The 20,573-nt window shown below is 41.7% G+C and overlaps 1 protein-coding gene across 3 annotated transcripts in view; it reads left to right on the forward strand.

Moving 5' to 3' along the window:
* The window catches only part of LOC147702393 (uncharacterized), a 130,757-nt gene that overhangs the window by 85,066 nt on the left and 25,118 nt on the right, over window positions 1-20,573 (forward strand). For all 3 annotated transcript variants that reach the window (XR_015297521.1, XM_086931006.1, XM_086931005.1), the window contains 2 exons: window positions 2,931-3,040; window positions 4,223-4,352. Coding sequence is in view for 2 of the 3 variants with exons in the window: in XM_086931006.1 (XP_086787132.1) it covers window positions 2,944-3,040; window positions 4,223-4,352 (227 nt within the window). In the remaining variant the exon portion in view is untranslated. The remainder of the gene's footprint in view (window positions 1-2,930; window positions 3,041-4,222; window positions 4,353-20,573) is intronic.

Here is a 20,573-nt window from a genome sequence, read left to right on the forward strand (position 1 = left end):
TACACCCATTACTGCAATATCATTGCAACCAGTTTTCAATAACCTTTTAGCAAACAGCGCAGAGCTCGTTCCCAACTAAATATTCATTATAGTAAAATTGAGTGTGAACAGCTGTGGTCAACTTGTCACCTTGTTATTTGTGCACCAAAATATATGTCTCATTGAAACTTTGTATCTCAACGTGATCTCTGTTTCCTTTCAATCAATTCTTGATTGATTAATTGCATTTTATTATCCATATGTGCCACATGCCCACAGTTATTCCTCATCTTCTCTTGTTGAAAAATATTGGTGTCCTTAACTGTAAGATGGAATGATGAACAAAACCTTTTTCGAAATTGTTCTATTGATAGTCTTGAAGGTGTGATATTTTATTTTCATATTAATGTGTTCTTCTCACCATATGGAGATTTGGTGTCTGGCTGAATTTTGTTTAAAAAGTTATATAGCACTCTGTTACTGAGAAACCAGATGCCCAAAGAATTCTACGTTTTAGTAGTTTTAAAAATGTGTTGATTTCAACTCTCATCCTTAAATATAGATGGAGGCTGTTGCATTCCTTGGCAATGACCACCAAAAAGGCCCTACACCCAGGCCTAGAATGGCGAGATCATGGCACAGTAAGGAAATAAGCTGCTGAAGAGCGCAGTTTGGTGTTGGCTGAAGAGATGGCAATGAGTCTCTTAAGATAGCTGAATGAAAAATGGATCAATGCCATAAGCAAAGTGCTTTGAACAAACAATGCATCTGAATCCGTACCAGTGTATGGATCTGAGATGCTTATTAATATGAGCCTGTTTTTTATACCAAGAATTAACCAGACAGCAGCATTCTGTATTCTCTGTACTTTTAAAAGCAGACATGCGATAGGGCCTAGCAGCAGAGATTTGCAATAGTCCATGTGGAAGATTGTTGTGGCCTGGACTACGTCTTTCCTGCAAGAGAAACATTGAGAAAGGGCAAAATGTTAATTAGAATTTTAAATCAAACGAAAACAAACCAACAACAGCTTGTTAAAGTCGGCCTTGAAGGACAAATGAGAATCAAATATGACTCACTCTAAAAGCATGTGAATATAACTTGCAACTGCTATGAGAACTGACTTGGTGCTGCAGTGGCGTAGCCAGGGGAGCAATGGAACATCCATGGCTGGGTAGGAAAAGACTGCCATAATGGGGAAACAGCCGGGCTCTAATATGCCTAGTCTCCCAAGCTACTGAATGAACGTGCTGTACCAATGAGAGCTACAACCCTGCATGGCAGGTGTCAGCATGCAACTCTACCCCCCCACCACCACCTTTACTTCCCCAATGCGTACTAACAACTCGAACCAGGAGTCCCTCCACGGACTTTGGTGCTCCCCAACCAGACCCGTCTCTCTTATGTTAGATCTTACATATCAGAATAAGGCAGTAACCTTCTTAATAAGAATGGCAGACACAGGCTAAATTTTAAGATTTTACTTTGCGAATATAAAAGTAGAACTATATCATCTGGACCATCAGTTAGCATAATAGTCCTCAAATCAAAAGTACAAGGAACTCAACAAAGTTCAATAGAAAATCCATTGATTTGCCTTCTAAAGTGGGGAAAAGGTGGCCTCCCTAACAGTGAAAAAGCAGGTCCTTGTATAGGACTTTAGACAAATGATTTCATGCATTCACTACACAAGAACATGGTTCCCAGGATATGCATCACTGGGGAAGGAGAAAGGAGAAACATTATAACTACCAGTTGTTCGTTGGTACTGGAAAGAATCTAGTCATTTAAAGACCTCGGTTAGCTTTTTCAAGAAAGAGGTAGCTAGAGGATTAACTATGAAGGCAAGAAATTAATATTTATTAATTGAATTGTTGAGTTCACATGGTGTAAAGAGGTACACATTTCTCTCTCTCTCTCTCTCTCTCTCTCTCTCTCTCTCTCTCTCTGGACTCCTTCTTTTGGCCAAACATGTCTGTTCTTTACAAAAGCCTAACCTCACCCATTTTAAGATTCCTGAATTAGGATGAAGGACATGGCCAGCAATTCCCACTTCCATTGAGGACCATTACTTTGTACATTGGATTGTTACTCTACACCTGGTAGTGGCTGTGGAATAGTTCCCAAGAAGCAGGTGGGTGAGTTGCAAGGATAGTTCAGTGTGTGATAGTTAGGAGACCTGAGACAAGTTGTAGGCCAACGGCTGCATTACCATATAGGCCAATGCAGTCTTTCATCGATCTGACGTCGATTTAAAAACTCCCGTTTAACTGGATGACAATATCGCCTGCTATTTATGGCGCTATGCACCTAAAAGCACTAGCTCAGCTTCCCTCTATTCCACTTACCTTCACCTTCTCTCTGATGTACCCTAATTCTTAGCTGTCTCCTTGTACAGCACTGACTTGCTTTAGAGCTATGTTTGTACTCTTAAATCACATCCATATATATATATATATACACAACATGCAAACACAGGCGGTTTCTTTATGAGGGTTCCTGCGTCCCAAAATACACAAAGGTGAAAGATGTACCCAAGGGACTCCTTTCAGGATACACCACTGTTCCCAGCAGGACACTGGTGTACACTGTGACCTCTCAACTCACTGGCTGTGATGCAGTCGACAATATATACATTGTAGAAATAGCAAGCACAATAAGATATTGTAGTAATTAGAAGAAATATCTCTTTAAGAAAAAAAAGAATAGGTTCCTTGTGAGCAGTCTGGATTCTCTCACACGATCTCTTATATTTCTCAAGCACATCTTTTTTTTAACTCAACTCCAAGGCGGAAGTGGGTAATCCGTGAAGCATGAATGTGTGTGCGTCATTGAGGAGCATGTGAACCTGTTCTGTACTTGCTCCAGATGTCGTCGTCCAGATGCGCTCCAGATGGATGATCAGAGTTCTCACATGAGCTAACTCTCTGTAAAATGTTCACTTTTTGCAGGCACAGCCTTCGAATGGAGAGGACTGTGCTCCTGCTGCTGCTTGGGGCGGCCCTGAGCCTCGCCGTGAAACAGACGCGCCAGCCATCGGAGTGGGACTACAGATCAGACGGTAGGACGCGAGCGCTCCTCGAACTTCTTAGTTGCCTCGCTTGGTCTCAGAGTGAGATTTTGTGGAATGACTGCTGTGTTGTATTAACTTGTTTAAAACCAGGAATCCATCATCAACACATGTCTAGTTCGAAAGACAGAGTAGAATGCCAATGGATTGACAGACAGGCCCCCCCCTACCCAACAGATAACATTCAGGCACTCCTCCTGGAATCCTGATATGTTCTAAAAGTGTGATGTGGATTGAAGCCTTGTTCTAAAGAATGACAGATATTTCTTAGCTCCAATCCTCGGAGACTAGAAGGACGGAAAGAAAATTAAAAGTGATGTTCAGATGAAACCATATTAAATATCACAGATATATTTGACATTGGTACTCCCATGTATACCGCTATTTTCTATGTTCTGCAGTCACTCACCTGAAAAACATGAAACTGCATCTCCATGAGGATCCATGCACCTCCTGCCCTTCGTGGTGGGTGCCTGAGAAAATAGGCCTTATCTAAAAGCTTGGGTATTAGCCTCCATAAGGGAGCTACCTATTGGTGATGGCAAATTACTAAAAAAAGGTCTGAACATTGCCCTTTTCAGCGTATGGAAATTCGCCAGCATGTAAAATTCTATTTTGGCTGACCAACACACGTCTTTATAGTGATCCTACCAGCAGGTAGTAGGAAAAACACATGAGAAAGGGTGAGCCTGGAGCGGTTTCCAGAAACCTAAGTATGTGTCACTGGCTTTAAATCACCCATCTCGGAGCACTGTCTCATTGTTGGTCAATCTCGTTAAATGTAGTAAAGGTTGGCACCAAGAAAAAATACTTTTTCGGTTACCATGTTTTGCTTTGGTCCAAACTTTATTAAAGTTTACTACAGTTTCTAGTCTCCATTGGATGGGTGTAGTATGGTGGGTGTGACATTGCCTTGTCCTGATGGCATATTAGTGGCTCCTGTCATAAACTGTCCGGATTTTCCTAGAACCTGCCCCTCTTTATATGCTGTGCCTTATATGAGTAACTTCTTTCACTTTTTGACTACAACTATGTTCTACATGCAATGGGTTCATGCACGTAAAACAAATTCTTGAATTGGGAAGAGTGAAGTGTTCCTCTTGTTCACACAACTCTTTCATTGTAACAACCTAAACGTACAGTAACTAATATGCTTCTTTTCATTTTTTAAAGCGGAAAAAGTCAACTTAAAGGGATGCGCCAACCTGACCATGGTGCTGGACAACTGGAAATTCGCAATTATGACCCAGTTCAAAAATCTGCTCTTATATGATCATCATATGGTGCTCCCAGACTATGGAAGGTGAGATATTTTGGACACTGTTCACCTGACATGTGATTTGATTTTGTATCAGTCCATTTGGACCCACCCGCCCACTGTGACACCCTGTTGATTTCATAAATCCCATTCTACCTCTGATCCGGAATTCTGCACATCTACCACAAACAAAGACCACACTTGACATCATTAAAACAGACTGTACATAAGGCTACTTACTCAATATGGCCATGCTGTAAAGGTACCTACCAAAGTGTAGTAAATTGGCACCACACTATCAGACAGAAGTAGAATAGGTTATTGGCATTTAATGGCGACTTCACACTGTCTCTCAGGTTCTCTAGTAGTAAACATAAATAACTCAACACAGTTTAAAATTAATACATATAGCACATGTTACACAGTTCAATTTCCCAGTTATTGTAACTGTACAATACATTTAAAGAACAGATATGCAGATAATGCAAAGTTACTGTTTTTGCCTGTTAGTATACTTCCTCCAGTATCGTAACTAGCACCCAGTAAAGTTACACAAGCAATAAAGTTATACTTTTAATAAAGTTACATAATATATTTACACATGAGGGTTGCAATATTAAGTTAGCATGCTTGTTGTTTTAGCATAGGTTTGCATTTAGTGTAGGTGCAGATAGGAACATTCGAATCTCAGTATACATGTTTAGTTAGTATAAATAAACAGTATATATATATATGTATATATACGATATATATATATATATATATATATATATATATATATGATATATATATCGTTAGTTTAGCTACAGTTAATAAAGTTATTGACGTTTATCCAAAATACTTTTAATATAGAACAAAATGAACAATGTATGGTACATAAGAAGGTTTTGATTTTTAAAATAGCCATAGTGATTCCAGAGACATGGTTAGACTGAAAATATGGTAAAGAGAAAATTATATTTCAGGCCGGGTTTAAGCTACATCACAGAGCAGATAAACAAATATCACAAGGATTTCCAGAATGTTAGAGTACATATTGAGGAAATCTAAAACACTGAAGAGGGAAGAGGTATACAAGGACATGAGTGAAAATCAATGGAGTTTGAGTGGAGAGTACAAGCCAATTGGTCAATGTAATTGCATATATATATATACCTTTTTTTAACCCGACAAGGCACTTAATCACTTTTGTAGCACACTACTTCGTGGGAGAACTATGGATGGAAGACGGTGTCTCTCATATGCCATTTTTGGGAAGTGTAGATGCCATTCCTGAAGATCAGAGTAGGGGGTTTTCGCACTTCTTCAAAGCATTTATTTGAAGTGAAAAGGAGCGAGGGATAGGACGCTTAAGTATAATAGACGCGGTCATGGAAGCTGCCATTTAGCCAGTCATGCAAGCTATTAGCTTCCATTTGATATCACAATTTTGGGATGGTAGTGCATTCTGTTCCACAATTTAAAAAAGTCATCAAGCCTGACAGCAGAGAGTTCAGACTTTTAGAAACAAATTTAGGTTGTGAAAGGAAAAATAATACAGTACAGGAAGCCAGTGAAGTCAAAACAGGAAAAGAGTACTTTGAACCGACAGAAGAGCAGCACCCTAGGTAAGGTTTAAAGGTGGAGACATTTACAATGAATGTGTTTATTGATCTCGGGCTGCATCCATTTTCTTGTAAGTATGTGAACGTAGAATAGAGGAGGAGGCGCCTGTGAAAGGTGGGCTAGCAGCCACCTATTGCTACAACCCACTGCCAACCAGAGAGCTGGGTTTTTCATGCCCTTTAAGGAGGATGAGTGGTATGGAACAGGTGGGCAGAGATGGGTGGAAGGTTTAAGTGGCGATTGGCCAAACAGAGGAGGAAAGCCAAACAAACACAGGTTGTCTAGGAGGAGCAGATAGTTCGGGTACACACATTTGAAACAGGGGCATAACGGAGGCTCACCGCAGACACTGCATTGTAAGGAGGGCCCCCAGGGTTTCTTGTTTTGGAGGGGGCCCCCATCACCCACTAAGGCATGCAATTGAATACTTTGCAGAATGCGTGCAATGGCATGGAATGATAAATAGTTAAACGCTTGGGAATGCCACTCTGCTTTACCGAGTGTAGGCAGGGCCCAACTATTCAGGGCCCCCTTCCATTGAGCCCATCTGCAGGGGAGCCCCATAATTTTGCGTTACCCCATGGATATAAAAGTACTTGTTTATCCCTGCTGAAGAGTATAGTGACAGCTAAATGAAACATACACTAAAAGGGTAGCCAATCATATTGAGGAATTCCAATATAGAATGAATGGCAGGAAATTAGACAAGACAAATCATGGTTTGACGAAGAAATCTGACAGATGGGAAAGTTAGAAGAGATTGGACCTTATGAACTTTACATAACAAAAAATGCATGTGTGTGTAAAAGATTTAATTTTGTCATAAAAAACTCTGATTACGTGCAGCAGTGGTGGGAGAAATAAAGAAGGAATAAAATAACAGAGGATGACTGAATGAATAAATGAGAAGCATGAGAGAACATCTCTAGCTTAGAATGTGGAGGAAGTGTTTGACCTTCCAGGCCAGTTAGACACTACAAAGGGGGCATGCAATGAAGTGGTTAAGGAAGGAAATGAAAATGCATTTGGTTATCATCAACATAAAAAGGAGCATCAGCCACAACAGGAGGAAAAAGAGAGCAATTATCATGTAGCCCAAGTACTGAGGCTACATGAAGCAAAAACATGGAAAAATCACTTAATACACATTTATAATTATCTGAAAGGCCCAGCAACACGGGGTTACAGGTTTGCATAGTCACACTCAATGACAAACAGAAAACAAGGTGCAGGGAATGTTCCCAAGCTCAAGAAGTATAAAAGTCATCTAAGCTCAATGCAAATAGAGCAATGTTGGCCAATGAACCCTTCAAATGTTACACGGTCCATTTGCCACCGAACTGTCCTCTAATTGTAAATGAATTTGTCAGGCTAGATTCTTTACAGTAAACGTCTCCATAGGAATATTTGACATGGATGCATATTGGTGCTATGTAACAGAACACCTCAGATGTTTTAAATCATTGTTACCCGCGCTATATAAAACTTTATAAATAAATAAATTTAATTAAGACAGCAGTTAGAATAACCAACACAAGATGAAAAATGTCTTGACCAAGGGTTGCCAGAAAAATGTGAAATGCAGTAAGAGCTTCATTATGTAATCATAATTGTAGGGGACCCACAACAACACGCAATTGTATGGATTAATACTATAGCGACTCTTGGTAGACAAATCCACAGTTACAATTATAGTGGTATAACTCATAGAAATGAGTAGAAATCTAAAATGAATTGTATTTAGATAATCTTCAAACAGCTATAAAGTGCTGGCTATGTCATGTTGCTTGTGTATATCACTTTATGTCATCCTAAGGCACCATATGGTGCTGAAATTGGTAAAAGGATATGGGAATGAGGGATCAGCAGGGAGGAGAAAAGGGAATAGAAGCCAGGGCGGTAAGGGAAGCATTACAAATGGATTAATGTTGATCTCCCGTGTGAAAACTCTAATTTGGTGGGAGGCTATCTAGCCACTTCGCATTAGATAACACTCCCTCTCTGTCTACTTCGGTACAAAATGTAGACTTTTGGCTTGACCTAGACCTTTCTTTGATCATCCTGATGAAAAAATCTGGACTAGAGGATACTGTTGAATTCCATGAAGAAAATCCTTCCATTCCTTCCAGAATATAATTGGGCGCTTGTCATCAGTGCTATCATCTTGTCCCACCTGGATTATGAGAATGCCCTTTACTCTGGCTCACTGGAATACCAGATTAGCAGATGGTTAGCAGATGAGACATACCCAAAACATGACTGTATGGGAGCAAAACCACACCCCATTATTTAGGACACCCCAAAATGTGGAAACCCTGTAATTTAACTCATACGCTATAGAATATCATTGTGCAAAAAGGCATCCTCCCTGAGCGAGTATCAAAATGCAGATTTTTCACAACTTCGATGGAGTGAAAATCAAGATTTTATTAAAAACACAGAGGCTAATATTATGCATAGTTACTTTGTTACACTCATACACAGCAACAACAAAGAACTGTGTCTTAGAATTAGAACTACAAACATTCCAGAACATTGTTGAACATGCATAAATACTCAGAACCAGCAGCCATCTTCCTTCTTTTTGCTGCTAATTACTCAAAGTTCATAACTACTACACAAAGACCACAGTGATCCAACTTTTCATCAGCCTTTGACGACAATTCTGCTTTTACCCTTTCTCCGTCTATTTGATCTTCCTCTTAATATTGTCCTGAAAATAAACCTATTGAAACAGACATTAACAGGGTGGGAAAACCCAGGAGGAGGGAGTGTCTTTAATAAAATCTTTGATTTTCTACCCACCAAAGTTGTGGAAAATCTTTATTTTATAGCAGGGCAGGGATGTCAATAGTATGCATGCTCAAATCCCTGCCATAACATTTACCATGAAAAGCAAGAAGGGGGAGGTAGAGGAAATAGATGAAAGGACTCGTCCTCCAATTAATCATACTGTAAACAAAGAGAGCCCATCCATCTCTTGGGACTTCCTTTTCTCTTCAGATATTTTGGAAAACAGAGCTTGCTGCGAACTACTAGTTAAGTGGGAGCACTTTTGGTATTGTCTATAAAAGTTGAATTCATCAGGACTAAGGGTTGTTACTCCCTGTTCTCTGAAACCACTCCAGTCAACACTTACTTGAAATGCCACTGCATGCTAGAAAAATAAAATCATATACATACAGAGCAGATATGATTTTATATCTGGAAGATATATAAATTGCTTAAATTCGGCATCATGAGTCCAAACGGGGGAAAGGAGCGACTTTAGTCATGCATACATCAAAGCTACTCCCTCACTTAGGAAATCGCCCGCCCGTGGCTCTGTGGATTGTCCTGGTAAATAGCAGAGGGTTAGGGCTTGAAGCATGTAGATCTTTGAAACTCAGGAGCATAAGTCCATAGAGTTTCAACTTTCCCCACTTTTTAACCATACTTGATAGAGATACGAAGAAAATATTTTTCCTAATAGCCAGGTAGTTTTAATCTTCCATGAAACCACCCACTCCTATTTTCTCTCCATCTATTATAGACAACACAAAAACTGGTCTCACGTAACTAGTAGGTCACAGCATGCCCCGTTCTACAGCTGAACGGGAAGGAGCCTAGTGATGAAGCATGCCACCAAGAGGAAACTCTGGTGGGTGAGTGTATCTGAAGAAAACTTTCTGTTTTCCAAAATACCTGAAGTGGAAAGGAAGTCCCAAGAGATGGATGGGCTCTCTTTGTTTACAATAAAAATGTTCACAATTTTTTCTAGTGGTTTAAAATACAATTTCTTAATTGTTGAATCACTCACCCAATCCGCTGGTTTCATTAGCCTCACCCTAGTGGAGTGTGCCCCAAATTGACTCATATGTGTGGAGAAGCGTGGCTCAGTGGTTAGAGGCGGCAGACCCAGAAGCTGAGATCGGCCGTGGACCAGGGTTCTATTCCCCGCCTCGGCGGGTCTCGGGCTCAAAAATTCCACGGAGTCGACAATTCTCGCTCTGGTGCCTACTCGACTCACGGGGTCACACTCTGCGACTCTGGGCAATAGCTTGCTTAATCTCCACTACGGCCCCTCGCGGCGGGATGCCTGGCTTTCACCTTGTGGATACCCGGCCGGGGTATCTCACAGGGGAATACCAGGACGGGTTCCCTAAGCAAGCGCCTTGAGGCCCCTGGGTTAAAGCGCGCTATATAAATCGAAGCACATTTACATTTACATTTACATATCCACTCCAGCTTTCTTCATTAACTCTTTCACCCATCTTGCTAAGGTTGAATTTGACCTAAAAGATACTATTAACTGAGTCTCTCCTTCTATTCATAATCCTGCTGTTCTTTCCTTGTATTCCTTTAAACACCTCACCACACAAAGATCATCATGGTCCTCCATTCTTGAATAACAAAAATTGTCCTTGACATAGTCTTAGTTCACTTCCCAATAGTAAACCACACTCTCTCTGGCTGATAATTTTTAGAAGAAACCCCCAAAACCCATATCGCCAACACCCTCCTAAAAGAAACCAAAGAAAGCAACATTGCTACTTTCCAGGATAACTATTTTAAGGAAAGTGCTTCATTCCTTCCGCTATTCACAATCTCTTTAAGCACAATAGTCACATAACATTAAGAAAAATACTTTGCTATAGGTGGTTCTTCTACACAAATACTTTTAATCAATTTTTTAACCAATACGTGTTGCCCTATTGGCACACCTTCTACTAAAACATACCTGCTGATATTGCTGATCTACTTACATTGATTGTACTATAATACAAGCCTTTCTTAAACACTGCTGTCAAATAATTAACCACCTGAAATCCAGATGCTGATACAGGATTCGCACCCCTTCTAGCACACCAAGTAGTCCATCATCTCCTTGCCCTCCTATATCCCTTCATCATTCCTGGTAGCAAAGACTCCTTGATCAGTTCCGAAGCCTCTGACAATAATCAAGACACCTGCCAGACTCTCATGAAATCATCTATCTCATTAAAGACAACTGACCAGTTTTCACCAACTCATGACCTTCTCCCGCAGGGTTAATTAACAAGGCTCATTATGTCCGGAAATCAAACCTAAGACTGCCAAAATGGGTTTATCAATAACACCTCCACTCCTTATCTCCAAGCCTTCATTAGCACCCTCTGAATCATTGCAAATGGTGGTAAAGCATAAAGCCCCTCCCCTTCTCAAATTTGTAGAAACGCATCCACTGGCTGGGCACTCAGATCAGGCTTTATTTGAGCATTCATCCTGTTTGCAAAAAATCCACCGTTAAAGGACACCATTTCCTGTTCAAACTCATGAACACCACCTTGTCAAACCCCCAATTGCTTGAATCCTTCAAATGTCTTAAATTCTAATCTGCTGCCACATTGCTCAGTCCTGGAAAATATTGAGTCTGCACCATAATATTGTGACCCAGACAGTAATTCCTGAAGTATTTTGCTAACTCTGCCTCCGTTCCCAGGGCCTGGCCCTCGCTGTAGTCCCCAGATTCAGACTCAGCCGTATGGGGGGTCGTTCTTTCAGCGTAAAAGCCGCATCAGCTTGGAACTCCCTCCCTGTTGAAATTCGTTTGCTGGAGGACCTCCTGACCTTCCGGAGGGCTATAAAAACATTCTTGTTTTAGCTGCCTCTTTTTACACCTTCATTTCCCTGTTGTGTTATGTTTCTCCTTGTCTCTGCGCCGGGACGCTCCTTGGCTGGAGTATCTGTGCGCATAATAAATTAATATAACATAACATAACATTGCTCTTGAACGAGGTCCCTCTAACTTGTTGACGTTTCTGACTCTTGAAACATTGTCAATCTCCAGCAACACACAGCATCGAACTTGGTCCCTCACAAAACTCTTTACTGCAAATGATCCCGCTAAGAACTCCAGGTAATTGATATGCATTCCACTCTCTTCTGCCATCCAACAAGCTCCCATCAACACTGATCCACATTTCGCTCCGCAGCCTTGCAAACTCACATCCGACTTGATCACCAGTTATGGAATTTCCCCTCAAATTGCCCTGCCATTCCAGGCCTCCAAATTGAGCAACCACCAATTGATTTCTTGTAATGCCTCTCGACTCAGTCACAGCCACTGAGAGTTCTTCAGCCCCTTATGCACATGATATGCCTTTCATCTCTGTAATCATGTGAATTAATGCCAACAACAACCAACCCCAACAACCTTGCCAACTGGTGCAGTGAGATCAATTCTGCACATTTACCCTCTTCCACTCCCTGCAAATCTTCCTCACTTTCTCCATTGGCAATCTCAATACTCTCTCTAAGGTCTGTATCCAACCTACCTATAAATACTGATTCCTGAACTGGACTCAAATTTGACTTCTCTTTGTTTATTACAAAATCCAAATCCTCTAAAATTCGAACTGCCAAATCCATGTGTTCTTCAGCTAATTCCTTCGTCTCAGCCATAAACAAGATATCGTCCAGTATAATATCAGATGTACACCTCTTGATCTTAACCAAGTCATCACTGGTCTCATTACCATTGTTAAACACCAAGGTGCTGAAGTCAGTCCAAACAGAAGGCTCTTGAACCTCCACAGTACTCCCTGCCATTGAAACTGAAGGAAATCTGTGTTCAAGACACACTAGGATGGTCAAGTAAGCATCCTTTGAGTCTAGTCTGATTAATCAATCCCCTCTTCTCAACAGATCTCTTAACATATGGCTGCCTTTCATTTTGAAAGGATTGTAACACAGACAATCAATCAATCAAGAATTTGTAAAGCTCAGCAAATCACCCATGAGGATCTGAAGGCGCTGAAGTTGTTAACTGCTTCGTGAAGATCTGTTCATTCAAACAGAAAGGCCTTGAGTCCTTTCCTGAATTGCTGGAGCAATGAGACGGTTTTTTGGTGCAGGGAAAGGTCAGTCCAATCTTTGGCCGCCAGTTGTGAGAAGGAGCATCCTCCGCTGTTGCCTTGGCAGATCCGGGGAGGGGGTTGGGGGATGGAGGGGGTCTGCAAGGAAGAAGGAGGAGGATCGTAGGTGTCTAGTTGGTTGGTGGAAGGTCATGCATTTGTTGATGTAGGCTGGTCCTGCGTTGTGCAGGGCTTTGTGTGTGTGGGTCAACATCTTGAACTGGCATCTCTACTGGCTAACTCCTTTAGATTTATGATGGGCCTCATGCTCTTGTCCTCCTTCTCCACCCAAAAAATATTGCTGACACATTTCTCTACACCTGTCACTGCTCTTTCTATTACACCTTTTTCTAGAAGTGCTTCCACTTCCTGCATTACCAACTTCTCTTGATCCTTTGAAATACTAATAAGCCTTGGCCTCCTGTTTTGAACTGGAGAATTTATTAGGTCTATATGATAACCTTTGACTGTCTCTAATACCCACGGGCCTGTTGTGATTTCCTATCAAAGTGTCAGAAATTCAGCTAATCTACCACTCGGCTTTATTTGGATACACAAATGGTCTTGCTTTAAACAAACCTGTTCCTCCTCTAGACCTTCTCTCGCCTCTCGTTCCTCTAGTCCTTGACCTCTGTTTTTGCAGATAAACATTCTGCATTTCTGATTGATAGCTGAAGGGTCTATATCCATGTGTGAAAGACATACAAGTAATTCCTTGTCCACAACTGAGGAATCGACACCGCATTTTCATGGCCCTTCCAAAAACCTTCCTTATATATTTTTTTACTTTTTGGGTTGTATTAAATGTGCCTGCATAGCTAGACATATCTCTAACAAACTCTTCTCCAAACAGCATTCCATTACAATTTGATCCAAATTTCTTGCTGGCCAGATCAGACAACTTAGGATACATTTTAATTAAAATACTTTTCCGTGGCAAGATGGCAGCCGACAGTCCGTAGGGGGTAGCAGCACCCAAGCCACTCTCCTGCACTTACTGCTGTCTAGTGTCTACTACATGCTGGTATGGCTCAGAATTGATTTGCAGTTGCAGTCTTTTTGCTACATTGGTCTATGAGATGCTGGAGGGCCCATATATTTTGGAGATTACATCTGCTTGGTCGTTTGTGGCAGTGGAGATAGAGCCACTGACATTGCATAGCAGGAAGCTAGAGCTGAGAGTATCGAGAAGCGCCTGGCAGACTGCAGTGTCTAAGGCACTGTCTAAGGTTAAGAAGAGGATTACATCGTGCCAAGAGATCTGGGGGGCTTTCAAGCGTGTCATGGCCCCTAAAGTGCTAAGAATTATTAAGAGCACCCAGAGGCAAGAAGGATTGGATACATCTAGTGAGCCCGATACTCCTGCAGTGAAGCTGAGAACCAAGGCACAGCAAAGGGCACAGACTCGAAGAGAAGCGGCAAAAAAACGCGAAGAGGAGCGTTTGTTGGCAAGCCAGAAGAAGAGAGAAGAACGACGTAAGGAAATACCTGCACTGGACCTGGCCACAGAAGCGATCCTGCGCCAGCCTCTGATTTTCGAGTCATTTCAGGCACGAGGATTATCACCTTCTTCGTCATCGGCGGCAGTGAGAGGTTTGCGGAGAGCCGAAATGGAGCCAGCTTCAGCGTCTACTGCAGCGTTGGGCGCTGAGACAGGATCGGAAACAGGCTTGCTGCAGAGGGCTGCGGGAAGTGTATCTGCCGCAGTGCCTGGCCCACAGATCCAGTTACTCTTGAAAAACGGAGCGGCGGTGCTAGCAACGGAGCCTGCAGGGCGATCAGCTGCAGCGGTGGTGGAAACTGCAAGAGCCATAGATAGCGAAACAAGTGAAGAGTTTGGAGCGGTGGCCGCAGTGGGAACAGACGCGGGAGCGACGGCTCTGCATCCGACTTTGTCTGAGGTTACAGATTGTATGCCTCGAGATCCTTTAGTAGGTGGAGTGTCCAGCGGGGGCGGAGCCAAAGGCTGAGCCAAAGGCATGGAGGTGAAGGAGATGAAGGAGGTGGATTCGAAGCCTCTTAGAGAAGGAGGAGGAGCCGGTGGCGCTGGCATATTGAGAGGTACTGGGGGAGAAGTGGAACATAGCGAACATAGTGCTGGCATCGGGCTGGAACTAGAAATGTGCAATGTGGATGCCAGCACACTGGATGATAGAGGCAGTGGAGGCAATGTGAAAAATACGGATACGGATTCACAAGAAGCAATATGTATGAATAAAGGCAAAGGCATGCATGAGACAGACGTGTTGCCCCAAGTAATGGCTGTGGAGACGAATGTGGTGCTGGGAGCGAGTACTCCACAGGGGGAAATGCTAACTTTAAACACAGGATATGCCGAATACCGGAGCATGCAACAAGATTCCACAAAGGAGGCGGAAATATCTATGCGATCAGGAGCTTTGGTGGATTGTTCATGTAAAAGTGTAAAGGAGTCTGTAAATGAGCCTGAAGCTGCAAAAAGCGGTGATGAGTGTGCAGCTGTTGAGACTGCCATTAGCATAGAAGAAGGGCTGAACAGTGGCAATATAGTTAAATCACAAGCTACAATATTAACTGCAGCAGCAACTGGAGTTAAGAAAGCACCAGTATCAAACCAAGGAGCAATCCCTAAGGATAAGGGTAAGGGCAAGGGTGAAACTAAACCTTTGTCCTCTACTAAAAAGTCACTGTATAGCGATGATAGTGATTACAATGAGTTGTTGGAGGAGGAGGAGGAGGAGGAGGAGGCGGAGGAAGAGGAAGAGGAAGAGGAAACGGAATCACCATTCACTTCTTCTGTAGAGCCGGGGAATTCTTCACTGAGTGAATCCCAAGAGTCTGAGACTGGCTCCCTACGTCTAGAGAAGGCGCAGAGTAGGGCGGTAAAAGAAAGGAATCTGAAACCCAAAATTAAAAACAAAACTCATAAGACTAGGGGAAGATCCCGAGTAAGAAATAGCAAGAGAGGAACCATGCCGCAAAAGGACATATCTAAAATGCCGGGTTGGGATAAGTCAGATATAGACCCGTACAAGGATAAATTTGATCTTTTACTCTCCACAATGCAACAGATACAAGGAGAAGCCCGGCTGGAAAGCCAAAGAGCCAAGCGTGCCAACAAGAAAATACAGCGATCTCTCCACAAAGTACAGGAAATGTATGCTGAGGCAACAGGTAGATTGACGGAGGTAGAACAGAGGACGGGCAAAATAGAGGATGAGATGGTAAAGATCCAAGAGTTTAGGCAGATGCAGGGGAAAACAGAATCTGACATACTTTGGAAGTTGGAAGACTTCGAAAATCGTCAGAGGAGAAATAATATAAGACTACTTGGAGTGGAGGAAGGCAAGGAAGGAGGAGATATGAGAGCCTTTGTCGTAGATTTGTTGAAAGGCGCGTTTCCAGAGATGGACGCATGGGACTGGGACAAAGAAGTACAACGAGCGCACCGTTTTCCCCTTGTACAGAAAAAGGGTAGTGCGGGCGTAAGAGCAAGGGCAATTCTTGTTTATGGGGGAAACTATCTGTTAAGAGAGGAAGTGATAATGAAAGCTAAACCCATGAAGAAACGTACTTATAAAGACATAACCTTTTTTGCCCGCCCAGACTTCTGCCATACAACAGTGGAAAGAAGATGGCGTATGCGGCAACTCATAGTACCATTTCAGAATTTAGGTTGCGAAGCCTACTTGCTGTTCCCTTCCCGCCTCAAAGTAGGCTTTAATGGACAGTTCAGAATCTTCTTTTCTGAAATCGTTGCGCAAGAATATTTGACTTTTCTTCGAGAAGAGAGAACACACAGGGATCGAAATATACAATCTGATCGTATAGAGAGTTTAAAACAAGTAGCTTCTATTACAAAGAGATAACTGAGCCTTTTTCTTTTCTTTGAATAATCTGGTTTAAATTTTCAAAACGATGTACCAAGGGGGAGTGGCTGGGGGAAACTCCCCTGGGGGGGTGCGGCTGTCACATATAGGTCAGGATTGACCTATTTGCCAGTAAGGGAAAGGGGGGGGCGGGAGGGGAAAGAGAAGGGGGTGTGGGGTGGGATGCACGGGGGAACAGGGCACGGCACGGCACACAATAGAGAGATGGAGTTCAAAAAGGACATCTTCTAGTCAAGGGGAACAGGTGGGGTGGCGAAAATGTAAAGGAGGCAATATAAGAAACAACGCTAATGTAGTGATGATAATATGCTGGATAACTAAATGGATAGTGTACAGAAGAAAGTGTAGGAGGGAAAAGAGATGTGAGAATGTGTACGATGGGTGTTAGGGCTGTAACATGGAATGTATGTGGGCTAAATGATCCCCATAAAAGAGCAAAAATAGCGCTAGCCTTGAAATAAATGAATCTGGATTTTGTATTTATACAGGAAACTCATATTATGACAACACAAGCACATGTCCTGACTCAGCTAGGATTTCACTTGCTAGTGCACTCAAGTCAAGGGGTTAAAAAAAGAGGGGTAGCTATTTTAGCTAGGAATAATAATATTTTAACCAGGAAGAAAGCTCAGGACAAATGGGGAAGATGGGCCATGGTTGAGTGCTTCATCGATGGAGAGTGGATAACGTTTGCAACTGTCTATGGCTCAACAGAGGATGACCCTGATATCTTCCGATTTTTAGATGTTGAGTTAGCAACATGGGCACCAAAAATTATATTGGGAGGTGATTTCAATATTAATGGAGCAGATGGATTAGGGCTGGGGTCCTTTGGAAAGTATAAAGGCAGGAAAAAAAAAGTAAACCAGGCACTACATAGTCTGGTTTTAAACAATGCTCTCTCAGATGTGTGGGGGAAAAAGAGAATGGATAATAAAGGCTTTACATATTACTCTGCTCCGCATCGAACATGTGCAAGATTAGATTATTTCTTTATCTCAAGTACTACTATCTCAAATTCAAAGATCGAAAGGCTGCCACGGATCCTTAGTGATCACAACCCTTTAGTACTCACTATAGCAACAAAAACAAACACTAGACAATATACAAACTGGACCTTCGAAAGAGAGTTATTGAAAGACGAAAAGTATATAGAACACATGAATAAATGGATTATTGATTTTTTTACTTTTAATAGAGATACAGCAGAAATGGGAGTGGTCTGGGACACCTTTAAAGCTGGAATACGAGGGGAAACAAAGAGTTACAATCCTTATAAAAAGAAACAAACCCAGCTGAGGAATTCAGAACTAGCTCAGAAGGTTCTGAAGGCAGAGGAAAACTTAGAAAATAGTGTTTTGTCGGGGAGGGATTTGGAAAAGGCTTGGTTAGAGCTAGTGAAAGCTAAAGGTGAGGCAGAGGGCGAAATCGCTAGTAAAGCAGCGAAAATCTATAATATTAAAAGAGAGAAGTGTTATGAGTTAAGCGAGTCAGTAGGCAGAATTTTGGCTACTCGGACAAGGCAACAAGAAGCCGTAGGTATAGTTAGAGAAATTAGGGATACATCTGGCACGGTTCACTCAGAGTCGAACAAAATAAGAGAAGTTTTTAGGACATTTTACGAGAAGTTGTATGACGATGAACTAGATGGTCGTGATTCTCAAATAGATAAGGAAGAAATGAAGGAGTACCTCCAAGAGATTCCTATAGACTTAATCAAGGAAGAGGAAGCAGATGGGTTAGAGGGAGCTCTGCAGATAGAAGAAATCAAGGAGGCAATATGGAATCTGCCCTCTGGTAAAGCAGCAGGTCCTGATCAAATCCCTATAGAATTTTATAAAGTATTTTGGGACTGTTTGATAGAAGAAATAATGAAGGTGATGCAACTGGCACAGCTGGGCAAATCACCACCTAAGTCATGGGGGGGCGCTGAGGTGGTAGTAATATTAAAGAAAGGGAAAAACCCAGAAGATCCAGGATCGTACAGGCCTATAACTTTACTCAATGCGGACGTAAAAGTCTTTTCTAAAGCATTGGCGTCAAGACTTGCAAGAGTCATTGATAAAATTGTCACTAGCTGCCAACACGGTTTTATACCAGGGAGAGGAACTACCCACCACATACGAAAAGTTATATCGTTACTCGATGTAACGTCAGTCACAGGAGACCCGATTGCAGTGATGTTACTTGATGCAGAAAAAGCATTTGATCGGGTCTCCTGGGGCTATCTTTGGTATGCTTTAGCAAGAACAGGTATTAAACAAGGTTTTATTAAAGCTCTACAAACTCTTTATCTAAAACCGGTAGCAACTTTACGAGTGAATGGTGGAAACACGGGCCAATTCCAAATAAAAAGAGGGACTAGACAAGGGTGCCCTTGCTCACCGTTATTGTTTGCCATATATATGGACCCATTAATACGCAGAATAGAGGCATCCGAGATGATTGCTCCGTTAACAACACTCATTGGGCAGTGTAAAATTTTAGCTTACGCAGATGACATTGCTGTAATCTCTCCAAATCCCTCTGAAACTATAGAACACCTTGAACTTGAGGCGATGAAATTTGGAAAGATATCGGGGTATAAATTAAATACATCTAAAACACAGATAATAAAAAACTCATTTACCCCGTGTATAGACAATCGAGTGGTGCAGGAAGGCACGTACTTAGGGGTTATCATAATGTCAGACTTGGATATCTTAGTAGAAAAGAATATCAATCCTTTGATTAAGAAAGTAGAGAAAGACCTGGATAGGTGGGATAAGTTGCATTTGTCAATAGTGGGACGGTCGAATATAGTAAAAATGCTGATACTCCCAAAATTTTTATATTTATTTAGAGCAATACCTTTATTATTTGATGGTAAAATATTTAAAAAACTGGAGTGTATAATAAATAGATTCATTTGGGCAAAGGGGAAAACGAGAAGAGCCCTTAGATTCTTGACACTGCCGAGAGAAAGGGGAGGCTGGGGAGTTCCAGACTTAAAATCTTATTATTGGGCGGCGGCTCTACAGAATATGATTGGGATGCTGGGAGGGGAAGATTCAGAAGTGTGGAGCAAATTTGGATCACTAGCAATCTATGGATTAACCTTGGGTTTGGAAGCAAAGGATGTTTTGCTGAAATTCACAGAGGCCAGCTATTATAAGAGGACAAAGTTTAAGACGATTATAGCAGCATATGAAATCTGGAAAAGCTTCGCTAAAAAAATTGGTCTGGGGAAATATAATTCATATACGAGACTTTCACATAATCTAAACCTCCCACAAGATATCTTCTCGGGACCTATATTTGCAGAGTGGGAAATCAGGGGAATTAGAACTATAGGGGATGTAAAGGGGGACCAGGGGATTCTTCAATTCACAGATTTACAAGCTAGATTTAACCTAGAAACTAGGCAATTCTTTAAATATTTACAAATTAGGAGTTTTCTTCTAAACAAAAAAGGAGGCGCTCTGGGATTCAGGCGTAACGCAATTATGGAGATAATTCAAGGGGGGCAAGATTGCACAATCAAAAGACTATATGCTGAACTGATAAAAGCAAAACAAGACGACCACCAAAAATGGAGCGAAAAATGGAAGGACAATCTTAATATTAGCTTCGAAAGTTTTGGTATCTCTTTAGAAAAGGGTTATTCCTTGTTATGTTCAGCATCATTGCAGGCGCAACATTATAAAACACTATATCATTTATATTTTACACCTGCTAAAATAGCACAATGGGGAGGTACAGTGGGTATTAAGTGCTATAGGTGTGGAAGCTTGGATGCTGATTTACAACACGTATTTGCTACATGTCCTCATCTAGACCTACTAAAAAAAGACATTGAATGTTTCATAAACAAAATTTTAGGAACTGATATTGTGTTAACCCCTGGAACCATTCTACTAGGAGTCAATGTTGAGGAT

The sequence above is a fragment of the Lissotriton vulgaris genome, chromosome 7, assembly GCF_964263255.1.
Source record: "Lissotriton vulgaris chromosome 7, aLisVul1.2, whole genome shotgun sequence".
NCBI classification, from domain to species: domain Eukaryota; kingdom Metazoa; phylum Chordata; class Amphibia; order Caudata; family Salamandridae; genus Lissotriton; species Lissotriton vulgaris.